The 25,796-nt window shown below is 46.3% G+C and overlaps 1 protein-coding gene and 1 long non-coding RNA gene across 21 annotated transcripts in view; one reads left to right on the top strand and one right to left on the bottom strand.

The window, feature by feature from the left end:
• Positions 1–291: 291 nt before the first annotated feature.
• The window catches only part of RHBDD1 (rhomboid domain containing 1), a 125,101-nt gene continuing 99,596 nt past the window's right edge, over positions 292–25,796 (bottom strand). For all 19 annotated transcript variants that reach the window (XM_072796460.1, XM_072796462.1, XM_072796466.1 and 16 more), the window contains one exon: positions 292–2,731. In XM_072796460.1, coding sequence (XP_072652561.1) covers positions 2,637–2,731 — 95 coding nt within the window. In that variant the 3' untranslated portion in view covers positions 292–2,636. The remainder of the gene's footprint in view (positions 2,732–25,796) is intronic.
• Positions 16,813–20,627, top strand: LOC140616099 (uncharacterized). Of its 2 annotated transcripts, none has more exons than XR_012016631.1 (3): positions 16,813–16,913; positions 17,411–17,714; positions 19,534–20,627. It is a non-coding gene; the product is annotated as an uncharacterized lncRNA (long non-coding RNA). The 2 variants fall into 2 exon arrangements; XR_012016630.1 differs by lacking the exon at positions 16,813–16,913 and adding an exon at positions 16,943–17,035.

Raw genomic sequence — 25,796 nt, 5'->3', positions numbered from 1 at the left:
TGGACAATGGGGAAATTGCTATTAACCCAACTACCAACCAAATGATTAAAACAGCCCTAAATGCTTATTCTCCATTAGAGGTAATTAGTCTAATACACTTGCTTTTGTCTTTCTCAACCCAATTCCAGTTTGTGGACATAGCCTTGCGGATTCCTTATTGCAGGAAAAAAATATAAGATGGAAACTGAAAATAAGAAGCATTGGTCAAAAAAAAAAAAAAAAAAAAAAAAAAAAAAAAAAAAAAAGCATTGGTCATAGGCTAGTCTATCAGGAATAAAGTAACCATAAGGATTTCCAGAACAGCTGCTAACTGGTTTTTATTTATAACTAGGATGACCTTTCCCACATCTCGAAAGTTGAGTGATGTTCCACTCCATAAATAAAGAAGGTGTGCGTATTTTATTACTCATGCCACACAAAATACAATGGTGTCTACCTGTATACAAATAGAGTGAGGAGCTACTACCACCGAACTCCTACCAGACTCAACAGCAGTTAAGAAAAATACTTCCATAAACAGTGGTTGGACTTTCAATGTAACAGAACACTTTGGTGGGAAAACATTCAGTGAGTGCCTCCAAGGAGCCAGGGCCAAGCCTTTGGGTGGTGGCCGGGGAGAGAGGGACAGTGCAGAAAGGTAAGACACCGTCCTCGTCCCCGAGCCATTCACACAGTCTACGCTCCCCACGTCGAAGGCACATGTTTGTGTAGTTGTGCACAATCAATAACATGGCAAGACATCAGTGCTATCACAGAATTACCTTCACCTCCTGCCAGGAGAAGACAGTGTAAGAATGAGGGTACGTCTAACTGGGGAATGGGAGTCAAACCAGTAGAGCTTGGGAGCGAGAGAAATGACCTTGAACTTGAACATTTTAACATGTTTAAGGCTACCGGACTCGCAGATATGATTTATGTTATAAACACGCTGCAAGCAGCGTCACATCGGTTATAAATTAAACCGCGGAGCCCAGGTATCCTTGCGCAGGTCAAAGTGCTCCCAGGACTCGCGGGTTTTCTTTGCTTGTCTGTACGCAGGTGTCAGAGCCTCTCCTCCCAGATCCGTTCAGATCGGGAACCAGACACCAAGCCGCAGAGTTGGGAGGCTCCAAGCTTGTCAAACATGTACAAAGAAAAACTGAGAAAGTCATGTCCCCAAAATGTTAATCTTGGGGACCTAAAGTGGTGAGAAGATAGTTGATTTTAAAGTTGTACATGGATTTATTTGTATTTTTTATATTGTGATTTTTTTCTCAGTGGAGACCTAGTACTTATTCTGTTCTCCTGATTGTATAGTTCTTGCTTTACTATCACATAAATCAGTTTTCCTGATTGCAAAAGCAATACATATACATACAAATACACACATTTTAAAAAGACTGCAGTATAAAATCATAAAAAAACCCAGAAAGCAAAATCCTACGTGCTCTAACCCCCAAAGATAAGCTCGGTTAACGTATATTTCCTTCAGATTTTGCTTTATGCATCGATAAGGCAGATATATTACTTTCATAATCAGAAAACTATATACAAATGTTAGAAACATACATGAAAACAGGAGGATCCTTTTTGGCTTCCAACTCTTTAGAAATAAATATCTCAGTGACAACAGGGCATCGGTGATACCTGACTTGGTCTTTGTATTCACGAAACACAAGCACCAGGACCCACCTGGAGTGCTGTGGACGGCCTGTGGTTCTAACACTGCAGGGGGCCCGGGGGAACCTTGGACACCTGGGCAGGACAAGTGGCTGTTATGGTGGACATTTAAAAGGCACTTTCTTTGAGGAAAAAAAAAAAAAACAACACCTCAAGAGGGATTTCTCAGTGACCACTTAAACGACTTTGCTTTACTCTGCCTGTAGCACCTGCTGCTGCCCTCCTGACTGGTTAGCTAACACGGGTCCCATCTCTGGGACCCTATCCTGTCACCAGAGAGGCTGCTGTGAGCCTGAAATGTCGGTGTCACCCGGTATCTGACAGAGTGTGTAGTGATCACCCACCTGAGGTCCTACCCAAGCTTTTCCAGCCAAACACTCATAAAGGCAGAGCCACATAAAAACAAAGTCGGTACATAGTCAACGCCACCCAGGCGTAAGGGCCCGAGGAGCCGAGGCACTTGGGCAGGGGTGACCCCAATAACGTTGTTACGGGAGCCACGTGATGCTCCTGGAATGTCATTACGGCAACGTGTCAGGGAGGACTGGGGATGGCTTGTCACTTCCGGCCAGGTTGAATACTGGGCACGCTGGGAAGAATGGGGGTGCGATCTCCCAAGCTGGAGAAAGTCATAGTCTTCACAAAGAGAACAAGGCAGAGGCACCGCTGAGCTAGCAGCATGAGAGAGGCATGTGGCGACCGGTCCCTGTGTAGAGGAAATGCCCTTCTGCCCATGAGGGGGACCGCTCAGCAGGAGGGCCGCTTCCTGAGGGCTGTGAGCTGCATCCAGAAGGCTGGTTTCCGGACAAGTCGGTGTGCTGGTGCATGGAGACCCAAAGAGGCCATGGGACGATGAGCAGAAACAGACGGCAGGTAAGGCTGCACTCTGCTTTGGTGTGAAGTTGGGGCTTGGGGGATGAACCAAATGGGTGGCCAACACGTAACTGGACCACTCTTGCCCAAGATGCTGTGCCACCTCACTGGCTGTCAAATCTGTGGAGCCTCTTCCTTCTCATCTCCTCTTCTGGTGAGAGATGGAACCCGTAGGGTGGAGGGCTCGGCCTGCTATTTCCTGTAGGGAGAAGACACAGGGGAAAGTCAGACACTGTGCATCCGCTGTTCTGACATTTACGGGGCATTGTTGTCCAGGACTTCAAGGGGGAAGAAAAACTGATGGCTTGGGTGTCATCTTTATTTTAGCACGAAGAAGAAGTATGACAAACATATTTCAACTTGAACTGTCAATACTAAACGCCAACATCAAGTAAATATTTTTAGTGTGGTCCAGTCTACGAATCTAATCCATTCATTCTGAAGATTCTTGACAAAACTCCCCATTTTTCCCCCACCATGCTTTAAAATTTATGTCATCTAACGTCTACAGTGTTTACAGCACTTGTTTATTATTTTAAAGTAGCTCATTGCTGTTTCTATCTTTCCCACCAAGTATGCTGTTTGGTTTCCTTTCATCAGCCTCGGGCCCTCCCTCTGCCCCACTGCCTCCTGCAGTCCTCCAAGTCCACCCCAGCCAGGCGGCATCAGGCCTGCTGGAAACACACAAACACCACCGAGCACCAGGGACCCGACTGCCATGATGACCAACATCTGGGCAGGCAGACAAAAATGCAGGCCTAACATCTGAAAATCATATGAAGGATCATGGACATGATTCCTGAAAAGGGTTTCTGCTCATTCTCCAAGACCGGTGCCTTTTCAAAGATGTTTCCAAGTAGTAGGTTGGAAACCTATTGGTAGGTCGATTGTTAAGAAACACTATAGTGAAAAAAAATGTTAGAGAAAGCGCCAGAAACTAAGTCCATCTTCTCACAAAGGAAGACCAACACTGTACGACATCACTTATATGTGGAATCGGAAAAACGGAGCCTATGAAAACAGTTGAATGGCAGTTACCCGGGGCTGGGGAACAAGTGTTGGGGAGCTTCTGTTTAAGGGCACAAACTTGTAACCAGCAGATAAGTCAGTCCTGGAGATCTCATGCACAACACCGTGATTACAGTCAATAATAAGGTATTACAAACTTCGAGGTTGCTAAGCGACTGAATCAACTCTTCTCAACACAAAAAAGGAACTGATAAACGCATGATACCCTACAAGTGCTGGCTGATGCCGCCGTGGTAATCATACTGCACTATACGAATGTATTAAACCAACAGGTTGCACATCTTATGTTTACGTGACGTATGTCAGTTATGATTGATTTAAAAAAATCTGATTAAGGAAAAAAAATCTGATTATGGAAAAAATCAGTCTGCTCCATCCTCCACTGGAATTTCAGTGGTCAGATGATGAGAAATTCTTAAAAGGCAGGCAAAAGGTAACCCCTCTTTCATTTTGTTGCTGCCCCAACCCTTACCTTTGTTTGGTTCTCCTTTCCTTTGGGGACCACGGGACAAGTACCTGCCCTAAGCCCCCTGCTCACTCGTGCTGGCTGCACTCTACTCCAGGGTTTCTGGGATGGTGTAACCTATGTTATTTATCAACCTTCATTAAGGGTGACATTCAAACACAGTACAGGCTTACAGGACTTTCACCATAAAGAGTTTATGAATAATATTAAGATTAAAGTTTAAGTGATTCGGTTTGGGCTGTATATATTTGAAAAGGAATCTCTCTTTTCAGAGTGGCAAATGCCTTGAAATCACAAAGAGGGGCGCCTGGGTGGCTCAGTCAGTTAAGCATCTGACTCTTGATTTCAGCTCAGGTCATGATGTGAGGTCGAGCCCCACATCAGGCTCTGCACTTGGCACCGGGTCTGCTTGAAATTTCCCTCTGCCCCTCTCCTCGCCTTCTTTCTCTCTTTCTAAAATAAATAAATCTTAAAAAAAAGAAATTACAAAAAAACTCATGAATCCAATTACCATTAGTTTATTGCTTAAAACTGTCATAGATGATGGAGCTCTAAATCCTGCTTTCTCTTTAATAGTTGTTTTCAACAAGAAGACGATTCTTAATTGCACTTGTGAGAGCAGGCCAGCATGTGACACCCGTGCCAGCAAGGCAGCAGGGAGCCGTGAGGAAGAGCTGGTAGTGTCAGAGGCAAGCTCGACGTGGCATGTGGAGTCTGGGCCACGGGGCATGAGCCCACGGAGGCTGCAGGGGTGCTCAGACCCCTAAAGGGAATCCCAGCCTCTATGAGAAAAAGCCCGAGAGTTCATGTTTCCATGAGGCGGTGGGGAGTCCAGGCTCCATTCTGCTCCTGGGGTCCCAGAATGAGCGGCCCGCACAAATGCACTCTGGACCCACTCACAGGGCGTTGGGGGAGAACAGGGCTGAGACAACGGAAGTGCCCCGTACTGGAGCAGATAAGTCACATCAAGGAGCAAGGACCACTCCTTTGCTTACAGACCCTTTTTTTTTTTTTTTCACAGATTCTATTTATTCATGAGAGAGAGAGGCAGAGACGTAGGCACACAGGCAGAGGAGAAGCAGGCTCCACGCTGGGAGCCCGGTGTGGGACTTAATCTCGGGTCTCCAGGATCAAGCCCTGGGCTGCAGGCAGCGCTAAACCGCTGAGCCACCGGGGCTGCCCTTACAGAGTCCTTTTAATGTGCTCTGTGTCAGTCAGCTTTGACTGGATTTTATGATCCCAAGTTTACAGATGAGGGAGCTGGGGCTCAGAGCGCATTAGGGACACACATGAGGTCGTGAGGTGGGTCTGAGAGGCAGCAAAATCTTGCCCTCGGGGCTCCTGACTGCAGGTCTGGCTCTACCCCTCCTGTTCCCACTAACCTGTATTGCCATCACCTCTGACCTCTTGCCATCCCAGGTGCTCCTGCCCAAACCCAGAAGGATGTGTGGGGACCTCCTACTATCTGGAAATAGAAAAAGAAGTTCCAGCCTAAAGCCATTGACTCTGCGGTCAACACAGACAGGATTACAAAGTTCCCACATGGGGCCCCTTGGATTCCTGCTTTCCAGGACCACCACAGGGCCTGGTCCTACCACTAACACAACAACAACAGCACCACCTCATCTGCAGTCAGGCCTGATTTTAAGGGCATTTAAAATCCCTCAAATTCAGCGGTTCTGCTACCATCGAAGCCACCCGACTGTGCGGAGCATGGCTTAATTGCATCATTTCAGGCTTTGCACATCACACTGTTCTTAATCCCAGGGGTTAATTTTTTTTTTTTTTTTGGAAAGTTCTCAAGTGTCAGTTAATCTTTGCTATTTTGAAGACAATAACATATCTGATGTCAGTCATGAATGATGACACCACTTGACACGTCTGTGCCACCCTGGGGACAAGGCCTCCACTGTCCCATCCAAGTCTCGGCTAAGCTCTGTCTTCCAATTCCCTGCTATTCATTTACTTTTAAGTTTGTTCCTCTGTTTCTAATGTTTGCAGTTGCATCACATGGTCTATTACTTCTCCCCATAGCCTCCAGGATCCTCTGCAGGCATTTCTCAAAGGGTCTTAGAAATGTTTTCTTTTTTTTTTTTTAGAAATGTTTTCGATATGCACTCACATTTAGTAAGCACTCAGAAAAGATGCAGACAGGCGTCTGGCTGGGTGGTAGGAGGGGACGCAGCCCGGTCCCTGGGGATGTAATGAGAAAGGTGTTGGTAGGGCATCAAGAGGTGCTTCTAGCTGTACCTGGAACTGGACAGCAGACTCCAGGCAAGTCTCCATCTCGCAGGTTCTGGGAGGTCGGGGGGCTCATCTGTGAGGGGAGGCTGCCTAGCAAGGTGACTGCTGCGTCCCTCCCACCACTATGTAGTCTGACCACCTGAGACTAAATTCCAACTCCTCTACTTTTAAAAAAAATTGTATTTATTTAAATTAGAGAGAGAATGAGAGAGAGAGAGAGAGAGAGAGAGAGAGAGAACCAGCAGGGGGAGAGAAAAGTGAGAAGCAGACTCTCCACTGAGCAGAGAGCCCGATGTAGGGTTCGATCCCGGGATCCTGGGATCATGACCTGAGTCAAAAGCAGACGCTTAACCAACTGAGCCACCCAGGCGCCCCCCGACTCCTCCACTTGTGACTACACATCCTTGAGCAAGCTGGTTACCTTCATTTGGCCTTAGTTTCCCTATCTTTACAAGAGGATTAAGGACAAACTCCTTCCCTAGATTGTTGAGAGGCAAGAAGAGAAATGTTGCACATAAAATGCTTAGCTGAGCGCCAGGCATGGAGAGGGCCTGATGAGGGCCGCATGTTATAATTTCTCATCTCTAACATCATCATGAATCACGGGGCAGATGTCGACTGGTTAGTTATCGTGAACTGACTCCATATAAGACACAAACGAAAGGGACAAGAACAGTGACTTCTCGCCAGACAGAGCCCAGTTCTGTTTGAAGCCCACTTGGCAGCATTTTGTACAACATGCGGAGTTGCTGCTTACTCAGGAATCTGCCTTCTAAGAAACAGATACCCCCCCCCCAAAAAAAAGGTAATTAACAGCCTCCAGTTTGCATCAGCTTTTGTACCACGGAGAAGCCCTTCAGTCACTGGTAAAAGCTGGCGGGCGCAGCCAAGACCTCCTCTTCTCTGCCGAGTTAAATCATGCACTGAACCCTGACAGGCCTGGGTGTGACACCCCTGCTCTGGTGAACTTGGTACAGAAGATTAGTATTTATGAGCCCTGCCTCCGCATCCCTGTAAATGGAGGTCAGCTCTCAGTGTTAACTCAGAGAAACAGTGAGCATGCTTCAAAGAACCTCAGGAACAGTGCCCGTTTTCAGATGATTTAGCTCAATTATAGCACCAGTAGTGAGATCATAAGATTTATTGATTCATGGTTCTTGATGGAAAAATTTTCAGTTCCCTACCCTTATGTATAATGCAGTAACCTCTGCATTTTACATCTAAGGGAGGAGAAGCAATTTCATCCAGATAAGAATTGCTAAAAAGAGCACCACGAGTTGATGGCCAGTTTCCCTCCTGTTCACCATCCCTGTAAATAGAGGTGTTTAATTTGCTGGTATTCACAGATCCTGCCCATGATCTGATGAGCACTCTATACCATTCAGGGAAATTACACTGATGTGAGTCACAGGATGGCATATCATTCCCTTATATTAGGAAGCTAAAGAGGCAATCACTTTTTTTTTTTTTTTTTTTTTTTAAACCAGGAAACCTTTAAATAAATCACCAGTGTTCTCAGGGATCTCTACTGTCAAATGAGGGCAGCAGCATGGGTCCCACATTTGCTCTTTGAAGGTTACTTTATTAGAATTCCATGAATTACAAAGCTCCCAAAATGCCTTCTGAAAGGGCAGTTGCTAAGTCATTTACTGACAAAGACCAAACAAGCTGGAAGGAATTCCAAGTCCAACAACTTGGCATGATATTCTTTGAAAAAGGGAGATACTTAAGGACATAAGACCACTGTATTTTTTGAGTCACTAATTATAATGTCTGTTTGTCTGTCTATCCATCCATCCATCTACCTACCTACTTACTATCTATCTCTTCAAGAAGAGTTTGAAATTCACCTAAAACCTCATAACTCTACACAAATGGAAGCTTCATTATGTATACAGGAAAGGTAACATCTAGAAGTGACTTGAGAGGGGCTCCTGCGTGGCTCAGTGGTTGAGCATCTGCCTTTGGCTCAGGTCATGATCCCGGGGTCCTGGGATCGAGTCCCACATCGGGCTCCCCTTGAGGAGCCTGCTTCTCCCTCTGCCTGTGTCTCTCTCATGAATAAACAGATAAAATATTTTAAAAAAAGAAAAGAAAAAGAAGTGACTTGAGAGAGAAAATAATCCCATTTCTACTCCTCAACCAATCAGCTCAGCCACAGTGGAGCTATTTCTTTGTTCTGAAATGGTATCTGGAATTTCAAAAGGAGAAGCTGAAATGGAGACCCACTCAGTTGCTACTTTCCCTGTTGTACTTTTCTCTCTGATCTATAGTCAGTTTATTTTGGAAATCTTTATGTTACAACATACTTAAAATAAATAGGTTAGAATCCAGCTAGCTATTCAAGTAACCTAAAATATTCGGTCTACCATGTCAGGTCTAGAGTTTCTTGCAATACAGACAATGTATGGTCTGACCTCTAGAACAGAAAGTTCTGGAGACCAGGAACGTCTGCTGGGCCACTGCTACACGCTCACCTTACATATTCTCCCTCCTTTGAAAAAAGTGCACAGCTTGATTAATTTTTGTGAACTGGACATGTGGGGCGAATATCCAGATCAAAATACAGAACATTTCCAGCATTCATAAGCCTCTCCGTGTACCCTTCACTCAAGAGTATCCACTATCCTGGTTTCCAACGGCGTAGATTCTTTTGTCTATTTTTGTGCATAAATGGATTCATACAATATGCGAGTTTTGTGAGTGGCTTCATTTTATGTTATGTTTGTGATCCATATTGTTATATGTGGTTTTTATTTTACTTACCCCTCCGAGTACAATGTCCTGGTCTATTTATAGACAGAGGAAATGAGGCCTAAGGATTTTCAGTAACTCGCTAAGGCCACATAGCCAGTCAGTGGCTGGGTCAGGACTCAAACCCAGACGGATCCCTTTCTACTTCCATCGAGAATTGAGGTATACCAGTTGTCTTCCTTAATCCCAAACCAGACTCTGTCAACCTGAACAATACCGTCACTTTAATCATGACTTGGAAGCAGGATCTGAAGCTTGCCTTCTGCCTTAGATAGGGCTCACTGCAAACAGAAACCTTTCTTGGGTAACTGAAGGGATCTGGGATTAGGAGCTCCTTTGATGACGTATATAGTTTTAGCAACAGGCCCAGCTCCAAAGGGCAGCCTTGGTAGTTAACTATCAAGTTTTTTTTTTTTTTTTTCCTCAAGTATTTTTTAAACAGAAAACAGTGTATAACTTCTTAAAGAAATAGTTTGATGCACTTTCTACGTCACTGTGCTGGAGTAGCAAGGGAGGGAGGAGAAGCTGAGTGTCCACCTGTCATTAGCAATCCCTGTAACACAAGGCTTTTCTTTATAACTGGAGTATAGTTGACACACAATGTTACACTAGTTTCTGGTGTATGACACAGTGATTCAACAGTGCTGTGCATTATGCTCTGCTCACCACAGGGCAACGATCATCACCACACCACGCTACTGTAACACTAGTGACTATATCCCTTGGGTTATGCCTTTTATCGCCATGGCTTGTTCATTCCAGAACTGGATTCCTGTATCTCTCAATCCCATTTACCCATTTTCTCCAACCCCTCTCCTCCCTTCCCTTCCTCTCTGGCAACCATCAGTTTGTTCTCTATATTTATGGGTCTGTTTCTGCTTTTTGTTTCCTTAGTCATTTATTTTTTAGATTCCACATGTAAGTAATATCATATGGTATCTGTCTTTCTCTGACTCACTTTACTTAGCATCATGCCCTCTAGGTCCATCTATGTTGTCACAAATGGCAAGATCTCCTTTCTTTCATGGCTGAGTAATGCTCCACTAGATATTATATCACATCTTTATCCATTCATCTATCGACAGACACTTGGATTGCTTTTGTTTTTTTTTGTTTTTTTTTTTTTTGTTTTTTTTTTTGTTTTTTTTTTTGGATTGCTTTTGATATGTATTTTTGTAACATATGAATGTGAATTTTAATACTAAAAGACGTTCCTCTTTTAAAAAATCAATGTCTTAAATCTTTTGAAAATTCCCTCATCATCTTAATACTTTGTCAAGATGGATTTTCATAGCACTAAATATCTTTTTTTTTTAGAAATGATTTTCAAACACCTTTTACATTCATTTAATGATGCTTTAGAATGTTTCAAATTTTCCTTGATCTAAAATAAAATGCCGTTTGGTCAGCAACCGGGAGGTACCTCAGTTTTATCCATATCAGCTGATTCTGGAAACTGAAAAGAGCTCGACTATCTCTGAGAATATCAAGGTACTTTGGGATTGTATTTTTTTTTTCAACTCAAAATCATCTAGGGATATTTGTTGGATAAATATATGCAAATCTTGGAAACTGGACACAGGGCTCCCTGAGGGCAGAGGCTGTCTCTCACTTCTGTATCCTTGTTGTCTAGTACATCTGAGGGCTGTGTGTTTCTGGCTGGGATGACAGAAACCAAACGTGAGCTTTGTCTTGAGACACAGATTTGAGAACATACTTGATGACAAAAAAAAAGGAAGCTGAAGGTAGACCTTCCCATCTGCGAGGAGGGAGGGGGTTCTCATCAAACAGATCTATATATGAGTATGGACAATGCTAGAAAAAAGATAACAACCCTTTGGGAAATTGAAATTCCACAGTCCTCTCCGAAGCTCCAGGACCCGTGCTGGCTGGTCTTCGGAGGGCGGCTGCCATCCCCCATGTGTCCTGACATCTCTGATGGAGATTCCACACTTGCCCACAGACAGGGCCGTGGGGTGGGGTGGGGGGTGGGTAATGCACCTGGGTAATGCTGTGGATACATTCCACCCAGCCCGCATCTGTGCTGGACTCCACTCTGGGAATCCTCAAAGGCATGAAGTATTCCCCACGTCCAAGTGGCATCTGCACCAGTCTCCAGACTCCTTGGCCCTCTGTGAGCTCTGACCCTCGGGCCTTTAACTCTCAGGCAGAAGCTCCCCATGGGGGAAGGACAGGCAGGAAGGGACTTCTAGTGGTCTCCTCAGAACCTGGATACAAGTCCCCCTGCCAACAACACCCCATGCTTCTGACTTCGGATTTTTTGGGTTTTGATTTTTTACCTTCATAACTTTCAATGTCATTATTTTTTAAAAAAGGAGGGGACAGTAGGTAAGAGAGTCTTTAAACTCTAATAAATTGAACTACACAAGATAAAAGGTTGCCTCTTCCCAAGATACACAGAGTGCTGTCCCACAGCCCACCAGTTGCTGTGGTGTTCACCCTAAAAAGTAGTCGTGGTGGAAGCCTCCCTTCCTGGCTTTCAGCAGCCCCAGTCCTATGAGCAGAGTTTCCAACAAACAGCAACCAACTGGCCACTGAAGGCAGAAATCAGAGCCACAGCCCCTTAATTGTACAAATGCAAGATGCCTAGACAAAGCCAGACAGTCTTGGAGGTACTATGAACTGGAGAGTCACCCAGTTTGCCGCTGTGGCCCTTAAATGTCAGTGTAAAGAATAAGGAAAACCCTACTAAAATGCAGATTACAAGATCCCAATGCCAGAGATTTTTGTGCATTAAGTGGTGGCTGGAAACTGCATCTGAGTGAGTACTCAAGTGATTTTGTTGCAGGTGGTGTCAAATCACTGAGAATTGCCGTGGAAAAGATCACACCTCACCAGACCTGGGTTCACATCCTGACTCCGCTAGGGCCTTGGACAAGTCTCTCCCTTCCCCAGGCCTCGGGCTCATCTGTGCCACACGGGTGCCAGACTAGACACTTTATGCTCTGCAGAGATGCCACGACTTGTTTGGTTTCCAGTGAGACATCCGGTTGACTGGCCCATGATGGGAGAGTTCAATGGGCCACACTAGCCACCAGCCTCCTCCTCTGCTGCCTGCGGCCTGGGCAGCTACTCAGAGGACCCTGCCTGCCCTGCTGACCAGCCTGTCCATGACTTCCAGCAGCTGAGCACACAACTGGCCATGCTATGCTCCTTGGCTCCTATGGCCTCTAATTCAATGGGTCTATTTCCTCCTCTCTGACATTTTAACTTTTCGTAAACTTTTAATTTTGGAATAATTTTAGATTTGCAGGAAAGCTACAAAGATAATACAGACAATTCAATTCCCTAATGTTAACATCTTACATTACCATGGTGTCGTTGTCAAAACGAAGGAATCATTTCCAGGGATAAGTGCATTCCTATTAACTGAATTCCAGACTTCACTCGGATTTTACCAGTTTTTCCACTAATTTTCTTTTTCTGTACTAGGACCCAAGGGCACATTTAATTGCCTTGTCTTCTTAGCCTCTTCTAGTCTGTGGCAGCTTCTCCATCATTCCTTACATCCTATGACCTTCATGATCTGGAGGGGTACCGGGCCAGGCAGCCTGTAGAATATCCCTCAGTTTGGTTTGTCCAATGTCTTTCCTCACAGTTGGACTGGGGTCATGGTCCTTAGGAAGAAGGCCACAGAGGTGAGGTGCCCTTCCCGTAGCATATCCAGGATTCCTGCTATCAACATGACTAATCACACGTTATGTATGTAATCTTGAGCACTTGGGTAAGTAATGTTTGCCAGGTTCCTCCATTTTTAAACTTTTTTGATGAGTTCTGAGGTAATAAAGCTTTGACTCTTGCCACCAAGGGTTACCAGGATGAAATGGAAGAAACAGGAGTAGGTAGGTCATGCAGGCTTCATCACCTGTTTGGGGATAACTGGATATGTGTGTGGTGGGGGAGGGGGACCATCCCTGACCTAAGCCGGGCTCTAGGTCTCTGAATTGCAGGTGAAGTGGTTCTCTCACACTGGTGTCAGTGTACGAAGCGAGCTGTTTGAGAGACTTTCCAATTCCGTAGGCTTGGCATGGAACCCAGGCACTGTATTTTTAATGAGCTCCCAGGTGATCTTAACCTACACTAGCTCTGGGGACCCACTGAGCTACTGCTTAGATTTTTCTTGCAACCCTGGTTGCGCGTTCCAGTTTTTACACTTGCCAGCAGGTGGACCCAGAGGCCTGTGACACCGAGTCCGCTGAAGAAAACTAGGGCAAATTCCAGTCAACAAAGCATTCCGCATCGTAAGCAGAATTGGGGTTATTTTGAAACAGATGGGCTCTACAGAAGCTGCTGCACTGAATATTATGGAGTTGTTTATTGTCTCGATGGTCTGAAACTGGGGACTATTTGCCAGCATCTAGCAGTTTCCATGTCCTATCAGACTTCTTCAAGAGCAGACAGGACTGACGAGGCCCTAGGAGAGGGTCAGACAGGGGTATGGATGTGGATGTGGAGACAGATCTTTTAACCAGCTCTGAACTCAGAATCCACTCCTGCTGCTGTGCTTGCTGCCTTGCATCATGGAGTGCTTTTTACTGCACTGATCTCTATCACCCTAACTCCAAGTTAGAAAAGATAGAAAGATACAATCTGTGGTAATAAGATGATCTTCGATAAGGGAATACTAAAAATGATTTATTGTAAAACCTAATCAAAGTGGTTCTGTTTATCGGTCCACATTTTCACCCAAACCCCACTTACACCTGCCCCCCATGCTCTTTTCCTCTGCCTCTTCTCCTTGTGCCACCCCAGATCACCAGGAGAGAGGAAGCGAGATCAAGAAGGGCCTTCTGGTGCTCATTTGGACCGTGCCTGATGCAGTGGTTCAAAGTGTGTAGGACCAGGACTTTTAAACGGAGTATTCTGAGTTCTGGAAATCTGCAAAGAACTCTGGCTTCAACAGTTCTTCCCTGGAGGATGTTTTTAATTCCTTATCCTATGACCCCAGACACTTTGCTGCTGTCCTGGCTAGCCCCGGCCCAAAGGGGCCACGAAGGGGTCTTTGAAATTGGTGGCTTGGTAATTGGTGGCCTGGCTGTCTCGGCTGCTGGGCAGCCCCCAGCGATCCAAGGGATGTGGATGCAGGGATGTGGATGTGCTTCCTGGTCGATGGGGCCCTGCCTGAGGTGGTGGGTCCCTGACTGCCTGGGCCAGCAGCACCCCTTGGTCCAAGGGATAAAATGCCAGGTGCATCGTCCACCCCCATTCATGCTCAAAGGGAGGCTCTTCATTCAGAAATAACAAAATGCCCAAGGCTATTGTTTTTTGCTTGGGCTTTCAAAGCCCCTGCTCAGACCGAGAGACGTTTAGGCCTATTTCATTTTTTTTCTCACTCTCTCTGCCTTAAGTTCCAAATCAGAGACAGCTCATGTTTCAGCTCTTTAAGCAAAGGCCCAAAATAATGTTTTCGTTGACTTTTGAAATCACAGACCATTTAAAACTAGACAATATTTCACTCAAAAACCTCAATCTTCTGAAAACACCGTTTGGCCTTTGGGTATGAAAATACAAATAAACATCATCCCAAGGAATCAAGGAATAAGAAAAAAAATATGGAGAGCCTATGTGGGGAGAACTTTGGAGAGGGACAAGGGAACTTAGGGTAGAAACCTCTCCTGAGAGGAATCACTGGGAGGGGCGGGGGCAGCAAATCCAGGTGGCCTGGGGCACCCACTGCAAGTAACCGTGTGTCAGGAGAAACAAGGCTGTGCAGCTTGGGGAGGCACATAGGCTGGGACATCTGGCTCCTAGGCTCAGTGGCCATAGGAACCAGGTCCCATAGCCACCCAACGCGTCCATGTCATAGTCCTGCAAGAAACATGGCCTATGGAAGCACTAAAGGCCAGATACTGGATCTAGAACACAAAGTCCCACAGTTTGATGTGGGAGAGCAAGGTGAAAGGCAGATCCTAGGTTGTAACTTGGGAGATCCCAGACCAATGTCTGTGGTGGGACCCAGGAATCTGCATTTTTCTCTCACACCTGGAGTGAGCTATTGGACCGACTTGGAGAAACTTGGATCAGAAGAATCCCACACTGTATTCTGGGGAGTCATCTGGCCTTCAGCATTGGCACCAGCAGCATGGCTGGTAGGGTCTTGGGTTGTTAATGCTCAATCCCGGATGATGTGTGACCCAGCTCTCCTGAAGATACCATATATACAAACCATTATGGTGCTGCCCTGAAGATTCCATCAGTCATAACATCAGAGTAAATGCAACGGGCCCAGAATCCCTCATCCTATCCTTGGAAAGAAGCAGTTCATCTCTAGATCCCTGGTGCTAGGTACACGGTGGGTGCATCACAAATGTTTGGTAAATGGGCAAAGAATCAACTAATTTGCCATCGGGGCTGGGCACAGAGGGGGTCAGGATGACCCAGCCAGGACAGCGGGGCCAAAGCACACTGAGGGAAACATAGGTAAATGGTGGCAGGAAGGAAATTTCAAGGTCTGGGATCTTGGTTTTTGGCTTGGGTCACTAACCAGCTCCCAAACCCTGAGCCATTCATGGGTGAGGGGAGGCTACACACCCATAGGCTGCAGAACACAATTCAGTTTGTTTCCTCCATGAAATTCCTGAAGTTTTCCTGGGCTCTGGGGTTCACGATACTTTAGGGAACTTACAGTAGCTAGGAACAGGCCGAGATAGGAAATGTATTACGCATATCCAAGCCCAACACATCTTAAACACTTAAAAAGTTCAAATTATTTCTGCTTTTCTAATGCCATAGGCCTGATTAGTGCATAACCGCATGTCCAGAGATACTGATATCAACACAGAACTGAAAAACAATCCCTGACCCAGGAAGCTGTCCCTGAGATTTTTGATGGCCAAGGGGAACATCGTGATTCAAAGCTCTCACGAAAGCTGAAAGCCGCCTGCTTCCTTTCATGGCAGGTGGGGCGAGGGGAAGACAAAACACTCTGAGAAGCCCTGTCACGGGGTGTGCCATGGTGGGTCCGAGGTGTGTGGGTGGGCAGGGGCAGGCTGGGGGCCTCCCAGGGAAATAAGCTCTGCACCCAGCCACGAGCAAACAAGAAAACGTGAACACTAGAGCCAGATGGTTTAAAAAAAAAGGGTGGGGGGGGGGGCAAGAGAGGGAGGAGGTGGGAATAGGGAAAGAATGATGAGACACCCTTGTCCAAAGTATGACGGCCAAGAATTGTGAATGGTGACAGTTGGCGGCTCAGAAAATTGGGGTGGGCTCCTCTACCAAGGTGTCCACACCAGGAAGGTGAGGATAGCACAACCTTTGAGACTTTCTCTGTGGATAAGTCCCATGAGATGAGTGGCTGAGAGAGGCTGTGGGCGGTGGGGGGTACACAAATGGGCAGGAGCCTTGCTCTCCATGTTAGAGCCGAGAAAGTCTTTGTGTGGGTCAGGGTCCACCTTGAGCTGTGGCACTTGCGGATTTCTGGGATGTGATAAGCTAGCCCACAAGTACGATGGTTGTTTAAAAAACATGCTTGCTTCTTCTGTATTCGATGGTATTTAGCCTAAGCCTGAGCCTAAGTGCCACTTTCTTGAGTGTTCTTTTAGGTCTGGTCAACTCACTGCCATCCACACTGCATTCTGATCATGTGCCCCATTAGAGAGCATGTGTGTGTGTGTGTGTGTGTGTGTGTGTGTGACACACACACTTTCTCTATCTGTCTCACACACACACGCCCCATGACCGAAACATCTCTACTACATGAGCCCTCCCCACCCAGCCTCGGGAAGGCCTGGGGGGCTTTCTCAGACTGTTCTCACACCCCTGGAAGGGCTGCCTCCAGCTGACCTAGAATTTGCTCTGAAAGGATTCTATAACGGCCTTTGCTGTGGAGAGGTACTCAGTAACAACAAACAGTGACTTATTCTTACAGGTTTGTTAATAATTTCTAGCAGAATAAAACTTACTTTATGAACACTAAGGGAGACCACGGGACTAAACTTTCTGAACTTGAAGTGCCAAGTGAGGAGTCTAAAATTATCCTGGAAAATGGATGTAAGTGAAGGGAGGGAGTATGTTGCTTTCTGAGCCTCCTCTCTGGACGTATCTCAGTGTGTGCTACGGACAGATTAAAAGCTCCTACAGGAAGGCCAGTCTATGGTTTTAAGGAAGCTCTGACGTTTTGATCGAGTGTGGACAGGAGATTCTGAATGAGATGTGTCTAGTCCACCACAAAAATCATGGGTTTTCCGAGCAAGGAGGGGGGTCACTTGGGATGGTTGCATCCAATCGGCTCATGTTGGAGATGGGAGACAGAAGCACAGGGAGGGTAAGTGGTTTTCCAGCTGATGCGGCTACAGCAGCAGAAAGAGAAGCCAGGTCCCTCCACTGTCTGTTCCTAACACTCGGCTTCTTTATTTTCTCTTTTAGGCTCATTTCATCCTGCATAACCCACACCACCTCCCTTGTCAAACCTGGAGTGGACACTGGTGTCTTACAAAAGTGCCCTTCTGCTCCCTGGCTCTGCTGGGGACAGTGCAAGGGAAGGGTTTCCCGGAGCCAGATGGACCTGAGTTTGAATACCACCCCTGCTCCTTGTCCTGCGCCCTTGGACATGTTACCCTCCTCACCGACCTTTGACTTGTTATCTGTGAACTGCAGAAATCGGCTTCGTAGATGTGCTCAGAAGTGAACGAATCAGAGGCTGTCAGCGCCAGGCCCCAAACCATCGAGAGTAAGTAGTACCTGTTATTTTACTAATAACCCCCTTCCAGGCAGCCCCATCCTGGGAATGTTCCCTCCATACAGCCAGTTAATCACACATACCCAGACCCTAGTCACCCTGGACATCTCCCTCTTCTCACCTGGCTCTCTGTGACACATCACCAAACCCTGTCATTTTAATCTGAATGGTTCTCGAACTCATCCATTTCTCTCCATTTGCCCCATCACCACCCCTGCCTGAGCACCTGTTTTGGGAGCCTGGACTGGCATCTGAGCCCCTAGATGATCTCCTCACATTCTCTCTGGCCTTCCTGCAGGCCATTCCCCACACACTTGTGGGAGAGCTTTTGGAAAACATGCACCTGATCCAGTTCATCCTCTGCCTGCCCAGGGCTTCCTTTTCTTTAAGTATAAACATCAAAATTTGTACCCAGCCCAGGACACCTGCCTTCCATCCCTTCCCACTCACTGCTTATCCTTTTCCAACAACCAGCACAAACACTGGATCCTCAGGAAAGGGACTGTATCCCCTGAACCCTCCGTGAGGTCCTCTGCCCTGGGCTCTCATGGGAGCATGTCCCCTTCCTTCAAAGCACATGGCGCCCCCATTGCTAATTTGACAGGACTCATTATTTCAGGAATGTGCATCCTCATTGGGCTATGAGCTCTGTGGGTAAGAGGAGTGAGGGGTTGTGTTCACTTTCTCTAAGGATGAATAAATAAATAAACAGATGCATGACTGAGAGGGAAGGAGGGACAGAGGGGCAGCGTAGTAACTACTGTCCTCATTTTATAGATGGCCAAACTGGGGTTCCAGAAGGTGTGTGATTTTCTGAGGTTTCAGAGCCAGCATATGATATGGCCTGGATACCAGGGGTTGGATCTAAGCTTAGTGTTCTGAGGTTTCAGAGCCAGCAAATAATATGGCCTGGATACCAGGGGTTGTATCTAAGCTTAGTGTTCTTTCTCTGTACACCACCAGGTTGCTCTGGACACCAGCACCCACATCTCTCCCTTTAAAATCCAACTTTCTTCACTTTAACCAGTGGCTCAGCAAAAAAATTTGTGGGTTTTTTTTTTTTTTTTAAATGGGAGGCTATGAGGGTATGGGAGGGGCCGTAATTGGTACATGAAAAAAGAAGAAATTGCAAGTTGATACATTGGATATTCTGAGCTAAGGAAAAAAAAAAAAAAAGACCATGAAAAGGCACAGAACTTGTTGCTATTTAGACCAAGTATAACCACGTTTCTAGAACTGTTTCTACGGGTCTGAGGATAGTAGATTAAGGGCAACTGACTTGGCAAAAGGCCTAGACCTGTTTTCAGATGCTCTTAGGTTAGAAAAAATAAGGACAGTTAAAAAGCCCCAATGAGGACACTATACCAACATGACTGATAAAAATGGAACAGACTTCTATGAGTCATTTGTAGCTTTAAATACTATAGAAAAAAAAGAATTTATAAAACATGCCCAAACAGCCTCCCTTTGATGTGGCGAGCCCTTTTAAAACCACATTGTTCAAATTTATGTTAAAATGCAAACCCTTCATGTTTACAATGGTACTCTTGGAGGAATGCAATATAAAAGTACAACTGTTAAATTTCAAAGACAAGACTTATAACCCCAGAACAATAGGGCATTCCCAGTGCAAATTTATGAGCTGTTAAACCTCAAAAGGTTTCTTCAATTAGCAGTGAAGGCTTTTGACATATTTGCAGTCTGATATAGGGGCTGCTCTTTATATAATTTGGGGTGTACTGCTTTTATCAGAACTTTTCCTTACTTTTATTGACCTCGGCCGACAACTATTGTGCTTCTCTCTGCACAGCGTTTGATCCTGCTAATTATGCTGTGAGGCCGGGACGGCATTTCACGGTTTACCATTGCTCCTGGGGCGCGCTACAAATTATACATAATGCATTGCATTGTAATTGCTGCATTGTGAACTTGGCTCGCCTTTCCAACATAAAATACCGACATCCAAGTAGTTTTATTATAAAAAAAAAAAAAAAACCATAAGGGATTCTTTCGGATTATAAACATCTGAAGACATAACATTCTCATGAATTCCAGCTGGCTATTTTGGACACACAGAGGGCAGGCCAGGCTGAAAAGCAAAGCAAATATACTTCATATTAATGTTTACAGAGAAAAAAGAGGAGGCAGTCATAAAGGCAAGACTCGACTGAATGCAAAACGAAACGGAGGGGGCACAAGCTGAAGTGGGGACAGAAGTCCAAACCGAGAAAGCAGAGATGCACATTCTCAGGATGGTCCCTTTGCCTCACTGTGCCTGGAGGTCCTCATTTCAGAAACAAAGGCGCAGAACCAAATGACCACAAAAGTCTCCTTTTCCCCCAAGACAGAGGCCTCGGGAGAGCAGTGGCTTGTTTTCCGAGTCCAGTTTGTAGGAACCTGTGTCTTGTACCAAACATGGGGCCTTGTGCCGGTGCCCTACTGCTTTGGGGGCCCTTAGAATAAGACAATGCCTCCTCTTTAAGGGGCAGGAGGTGGGGTGGCTGCATGAACGGAGCTGCAAGTTTTCTCTATGCAGTACCACCAGGTGGAAACAAAATCACAAGAATGACATCATGGTCAGTGAGGCTCACCGCCGCTGCCGCTGCTTGCACGCCCCGGGCCAGAAGTCCCCGCCCCAGACACCCCACAGCCGGCTACCTGGAGCTCCGGGCCTGCGGTTCCTGTACCAAGCAACACCGAAGAACCAGGCGACTACTCATCCTCGCTTCTCCCCTCCCTCCAAAATGAGACGGTAACATGATCTATGAATTCAGACCAGTTCCTTTTCACCTCCTTTCAGGGAGAAGAATGTTCTAGAAGAGCTTAAGTGGAGGTGGCACTCAATCTGAGCACATTCTGCACCAGTGAGGATGCCATTATCAAAGAAGGGGCTTCAGGGGTGTGGTGAGGCTGGGGTGGGGTGGGTGTGGGTCTTAGTAATTCCTGACAAATCATCACGATCTGAGGACATGCCCATCCCTTGCTCGCCGCAGTGGCTGCAGTTAGGAAGTCAATGACTAGGCATCCTTGTTTCTCTTGCCTAATAAGTGGGCGGGGGGGGGGGGGCGGATTATGTCCAAGATCCAGGATGAGCGGAGGGCACAGGCTGCCCCTGCAGGCCCTGCCTGGAAGCTATGTTTGGGCTGGCCCCCAGGGGACAGCGGCCAGTTCTATCACACCTCACAGTGTCCCTCGTGCCAAAGGCTCAGGAGGTCACATCCTTGCTCCAATCCACACCTGGTCTCCAAAGAATCGAGACTTGTAACCAGTCAGGTGGGCCATGCTAGTGGAGGCAGAAAGGCTGACTACTTGAACTGAGCCCACTAGTGGGACTGCTCTCGTATTTTCTCCATTGCTCAGACCTAGAGAAGGAACACAGCACCTCGGCTTCCATCAGCTTTACTCCTGCAGCCAGACGCACTCAGTGGAGCCCTCGGGGGGCGCGTTTTCAGCTCTTGCTTCCTGTGGGCAGAGGCGGAACTTGACTTGTGTGTATGGCGATCTCTTCTTAACTATTTGCTAAATCATATGTAGTTTCTATAGGCATCACCTCAACTTTTAATGTGCTTGGATAAAAGGCAATAGTTGAGGAGTCTATGTTTAGATCATTGTTGAAAATTCTAAGCCTAATAGATTTTCAAGGACTCCTTCTTTGTGTAGAAATACACCCATGTCCATGCCCTTCTGCACTAGGCAACGCTGGACGGTGTCTTTGCATCCAAGCAGACTTCCCTGTTCTGCACCAAACTGCCGCCTTTCATTAAGAGCCCGGGTGGCTCAGTCGGTTGAGTGTCTGCCTTCGGCTCAAGGTCATGATCTCAAGGTCCTGGGATCAAGCCCCATGTTGGGCTCCTCGCTGAGCGGGGAGTCTGCTTTTCCCTCTCCAGCCCACCCCATCATGCTCACTCTCGTGCTCTCTCTCTCAAAAAAATAAATTCTTAAAAATAAAAAAGAGAGAGAAAGAGATTAACCAACAGTTTCTGCTATCTAGCTGGGATTGGCCTGGCTTCTGAGGGCTCCGAGGGGAAATGAGAAAGTGTCAGGAAAATCAAGAACTGGCTCACTCCAGGAGGAAGGGCCCTTCCTCAAGGAGATGACCACTCCTGAGTGAGGGCCTCAGGGGCATCTACTCCACTTGGTCCTGTCAAAAAGCATTTCTCCTTATGCTCTTTTATCCTCCTGGCACCACATTAATCCCTCGGAGACCCCACAAAAGCCTGGGTCTGAAGGCTCATGTGTTAGAAATGGAACTGCCAATTAAAGGAAAGGAATAAGCTGCAGCTTTAAAAACACAACTCCCCCCCACACACACACTATGAGACCCGATTTCCCCCCCTGCCCTCCACAGGGTCACAGCAGTGAAGGAGTTGGGGCAGTTGGCATTGATGTTGGTCCATATGTAGCCATCAGACCAGCCGACCCAGGCCTCATCTGTGCCACGGGAGCCCAGTCTGAAGAGATGTATGGCCTAAAAACGGTAAAGGGGGCATCACATCACCTACCTGCAAGGCCAGGGACCCTCCGGGAGCAACTCCAATTACAGGACAATGCCCTTGTCACCACTGCCATGATGGGTCACTCACTGCTGGGAGCAGGCCCCCACCTTGCCCTCAGTGATGGGTACCAGTCATTAAGAGTATCCTCATGCCCGGAAGGAAATCCCTATGCATGTCACTTCCGGGGTAAACTTCTATTTATTTTTCAACTAAATAGAAGAATCAAACAGCCAGATGTCCCTTCTGTACGTCTTTATTAACCAACAAGAGACCTGACAGCTGTCACCACCTGGATCTTCGGGACTCAAAAAAAGCAATACACAACACCGTGGGGCCAGGCCCTGGCTCAGCTGAATCACATCCACAGCCTACGCTCACCACTGCACCCAGAGACCCGCCGTTCCAGGGCCTGACACTGAAAACGTCCTGGGAGTCAAACGTTAACTCCAGGAAAATTTGGTGGAAAGTCAACGTGCTCTCAAATTGCGGTTCTACTGCGTGATGATCCACCTCGTCTGATAACCTTTGGCAAACTAGGAAACTCACCTTCTTCTTCCTACTGGTGATAGCTGACACTGTTGTGTGCCTATGGTGTGTCAGGTGTGGAGTGAGGCACTGAACGTGCATCATGTGCTAGGACTCTCTCACAGTGATGGATGAAAGGGAGCGTGCCTGACCAGCCGGTAACAGCCAGGAGAGCAAACAGCTAGTTTGCTCCTTCTCATCTCTCTGATCTCCTTGATTTCGGTTTATAGTTTGTAATTTCTAATTCCCCGAGAGTTTCTGAGGCTGCCTGAAATGTCAGCAAGTTGCCTCCCCTGCTTTCCTTAATTTATATGATGACCATTACCTGAAAACACCACCTGTGTGTCAGGCACCATTCTAGATTAAGGACAAATAAGGTAGTCTCTTCTCTTAGGAGCCCATGTAAACCTAAGATGAACACGGATATATGGTGTAAATGAGTACATATATTCACATCCATGAGACCTGTGCACTACAACCAATATTAAACATACATAGAATTTCTAAAGCTAACAAGGCCACCTAGACATCCCCTGGTCTCACAGATCCTGAAACAGTTCAGAAAAGCTAAGAAGACTTTCCCAGGTCCCTCAGTAAGCCTGCAGTAACTCTGGAACTAGAACTTACTGACTACACATTCCTACTGACTACACACATGCCTATGAGTCAGCGCTCCAACAATATATGTGCTCCAACAAGGCTTCCAGCAAAAGGGGTCACTCCAATGGCTCGGATGGCCACAAGGCATTGCCACTCTTGCTCACATAACACATAACCCAACTCCGTTAGAACACTAGCTTCTCTTTGATGTTGGGCCACAAACACTCAAACATGCAGTTGATGGGCAGTTAAACTCCCCTCAAAGAGTTCTGTGTTCCTCAACTAACCACTCCCCACCAACCTGGTTTAATGGCGAGCACACGGTGCAGCTGATTTCAAACCACACTTCAGACCTATATTTGACAGCAAAGTATGTTTAGAACTTTCGAGTGTTGGGCGTACAACGGTAGGAATCCAAACTATTTATTCAGATTGTTACACCCAGTGCCGTGTAAATGGCATCTTTGACTCTGGCCACTCCTCAAGGCCTCGGATACTGGGGAAGGATGCCAGAGCATGGCGAGGCTGTGAGGCGGCCTCCCCACAGACCCTGCAAGCCCTCAGGTCCAGTACATGCCCAGCAGCCATTCTACCTGATGGTTCCCCTGAAGAGAAAAGGGGACTCTCAATAGGGAACAGCTGGATGGGTCAACAGTCAGGATTATGATTTTAGGACAGGATACTCTATTGGCCTGAGAACGGTTCTAAGGCTCACAGAAATGCTGGAGGCGGATACGATCAGTGGCAATTCTGTCCATGAACGGAGCAGCTAAGCCTTCTTCCCATTCGGTTTTCACTCCTGATGGCAATGATGATGACAATCACAACAGACCTGGTGTTTTCAAGAAAGACAATCTCTAGAACTTTTAGGGCTGATTTCCTCATGGTCTAATTTACTACCTTCTCTAAAAAAGAAAACAACTCAAATATAAAATATTAGAAGAGTTCTTGCTGAAGGGGGCTGGGCAGGGAAGAAAGAGTCAGTGGGAGAGGTGACATTTAGGAACTGCTCTGAGAAATACTCCCAAGGCAATGGAGCTTTACTCTAAATAAATACCAATCTCCCACTGGGGATAGTTCTAGGAAAATGGCAAAGCATAGGAGGAAGCAGAGTAGGAGGCCTCCAAAGAGGTCCATGAGGAACAAGTATTCCCAGTAACCATTCACATAAGAATGGATCCCCTTTTCTGGGGTGAAATCAGGTTTGAGGAAGAAAGGATGGCTCTTTAGATAATCCTAGTTTCTCCCTTCCTCATTTAGTCCCTTTGTATTTCTTTCTTTCATAAGGAAGGGGCTCTCTCTCTCTCTCTCTAGCTTTCTGCCATGTTTAGTGGGTCACTTGCTAACAGAACCTAGAACTTTCAAGAAAAATGAAAATTCAGCACCTTGGATTTAAAAAAAGGCACAGAGTCAAATGTTTTAACACATTTGAAATGACACAAAGTAGGGCTCCAAAAGGTAAAAGCCCACAAAGGTCCTCAAACATCCCCACATGATGGATAGAACATCTCTCCTTTCATACAGCTTATAATCTAGTGGGGTCAGAGGCACATACCAACAACCACCACCTCCTTGTGAAAGATCTGAGAAAGTAACTTCTCTGAACCTCAGTTTCCTTATGAAAAAAACAACTGACCCAAAGCCATAAACCACTGCCTTCAGGGCAGTTTTGGGGATTGAGTTAAAAACAAACAAGAAGATGGGAAAGTATTTCACAAGTTCAAACTGATGACATGTAAAGTTTTAACTCCTTAAATCTTGGGACCTCTGGGTGATAAATGTCTCTTACTATGTTTGATGCTGTGCACCTGCTGCCTATGAAGAATTGGTACTCAGAACAGACAAATCTCTACCGAACCCTAAAAATAAGGCCTCTCTGGTGCCCTTTTGTAGCCAACAGATGTTGCTGATGGACAGACACACATAAACTAGGATGCTTCATGCACAGACCAATCTTGGTCCATATCACAAGACTTCAAAGAGACAGGGGTTTAAAAAAAAAAAAAAAAAAGCTTTTTTTGGGGAAAAACATGAAACTATTTTTCAGTTGGCTTCAGTCCTAAGCAGACACCACCACTTATTTGCCCTAAGAATGAAAAGCCATACTGCTCCTAAATTCAATTTTATTTCTCTCTTGTAGACATTTTATGAAACACCTAAATCCTCCCAGCTGGCAGTGCTAGTAGATATAAGGGGAAAATGAACTCAGTTTCAGAAAGAAAGGATAACGCAGCAGAGCTTAGAAATATATCGTAAGAGGCTGTCTGGTTTCCCCCTTCTTTCTCATGGGCACCCGTTTGGGGAGCAGCGTGGGTGAGGGCTAGGGTGGGATATGACCAGGTTCAAAGCAGCCCAGGACACAAGAGAAGACACTGAAGGAGGAAAACATTTGTAGACTCGTGTGAAGAGAAAACTGGCTGCTTCGAATGTGTTAGACTAGACCGTCCTTCTG

This window comes from Canis lupus, chromosome 24, assembly GCF_048164855.1.
Source record: "Canis lupus baileyi chromosome 24, mCanLup2.hap1, whole genome shotgun sequence".
NCBI classification, from domain to species: Eukaryota; Metazoa; Chordata; class Mammalia; order Carnivora; family Canidae; genus Canis; species Canis lupus.
The sequence above is the reverse complement of the archived record's forward strand: the minus strand, read 5'-3'. Positions and strand labels throughout refer to the sequence as shown.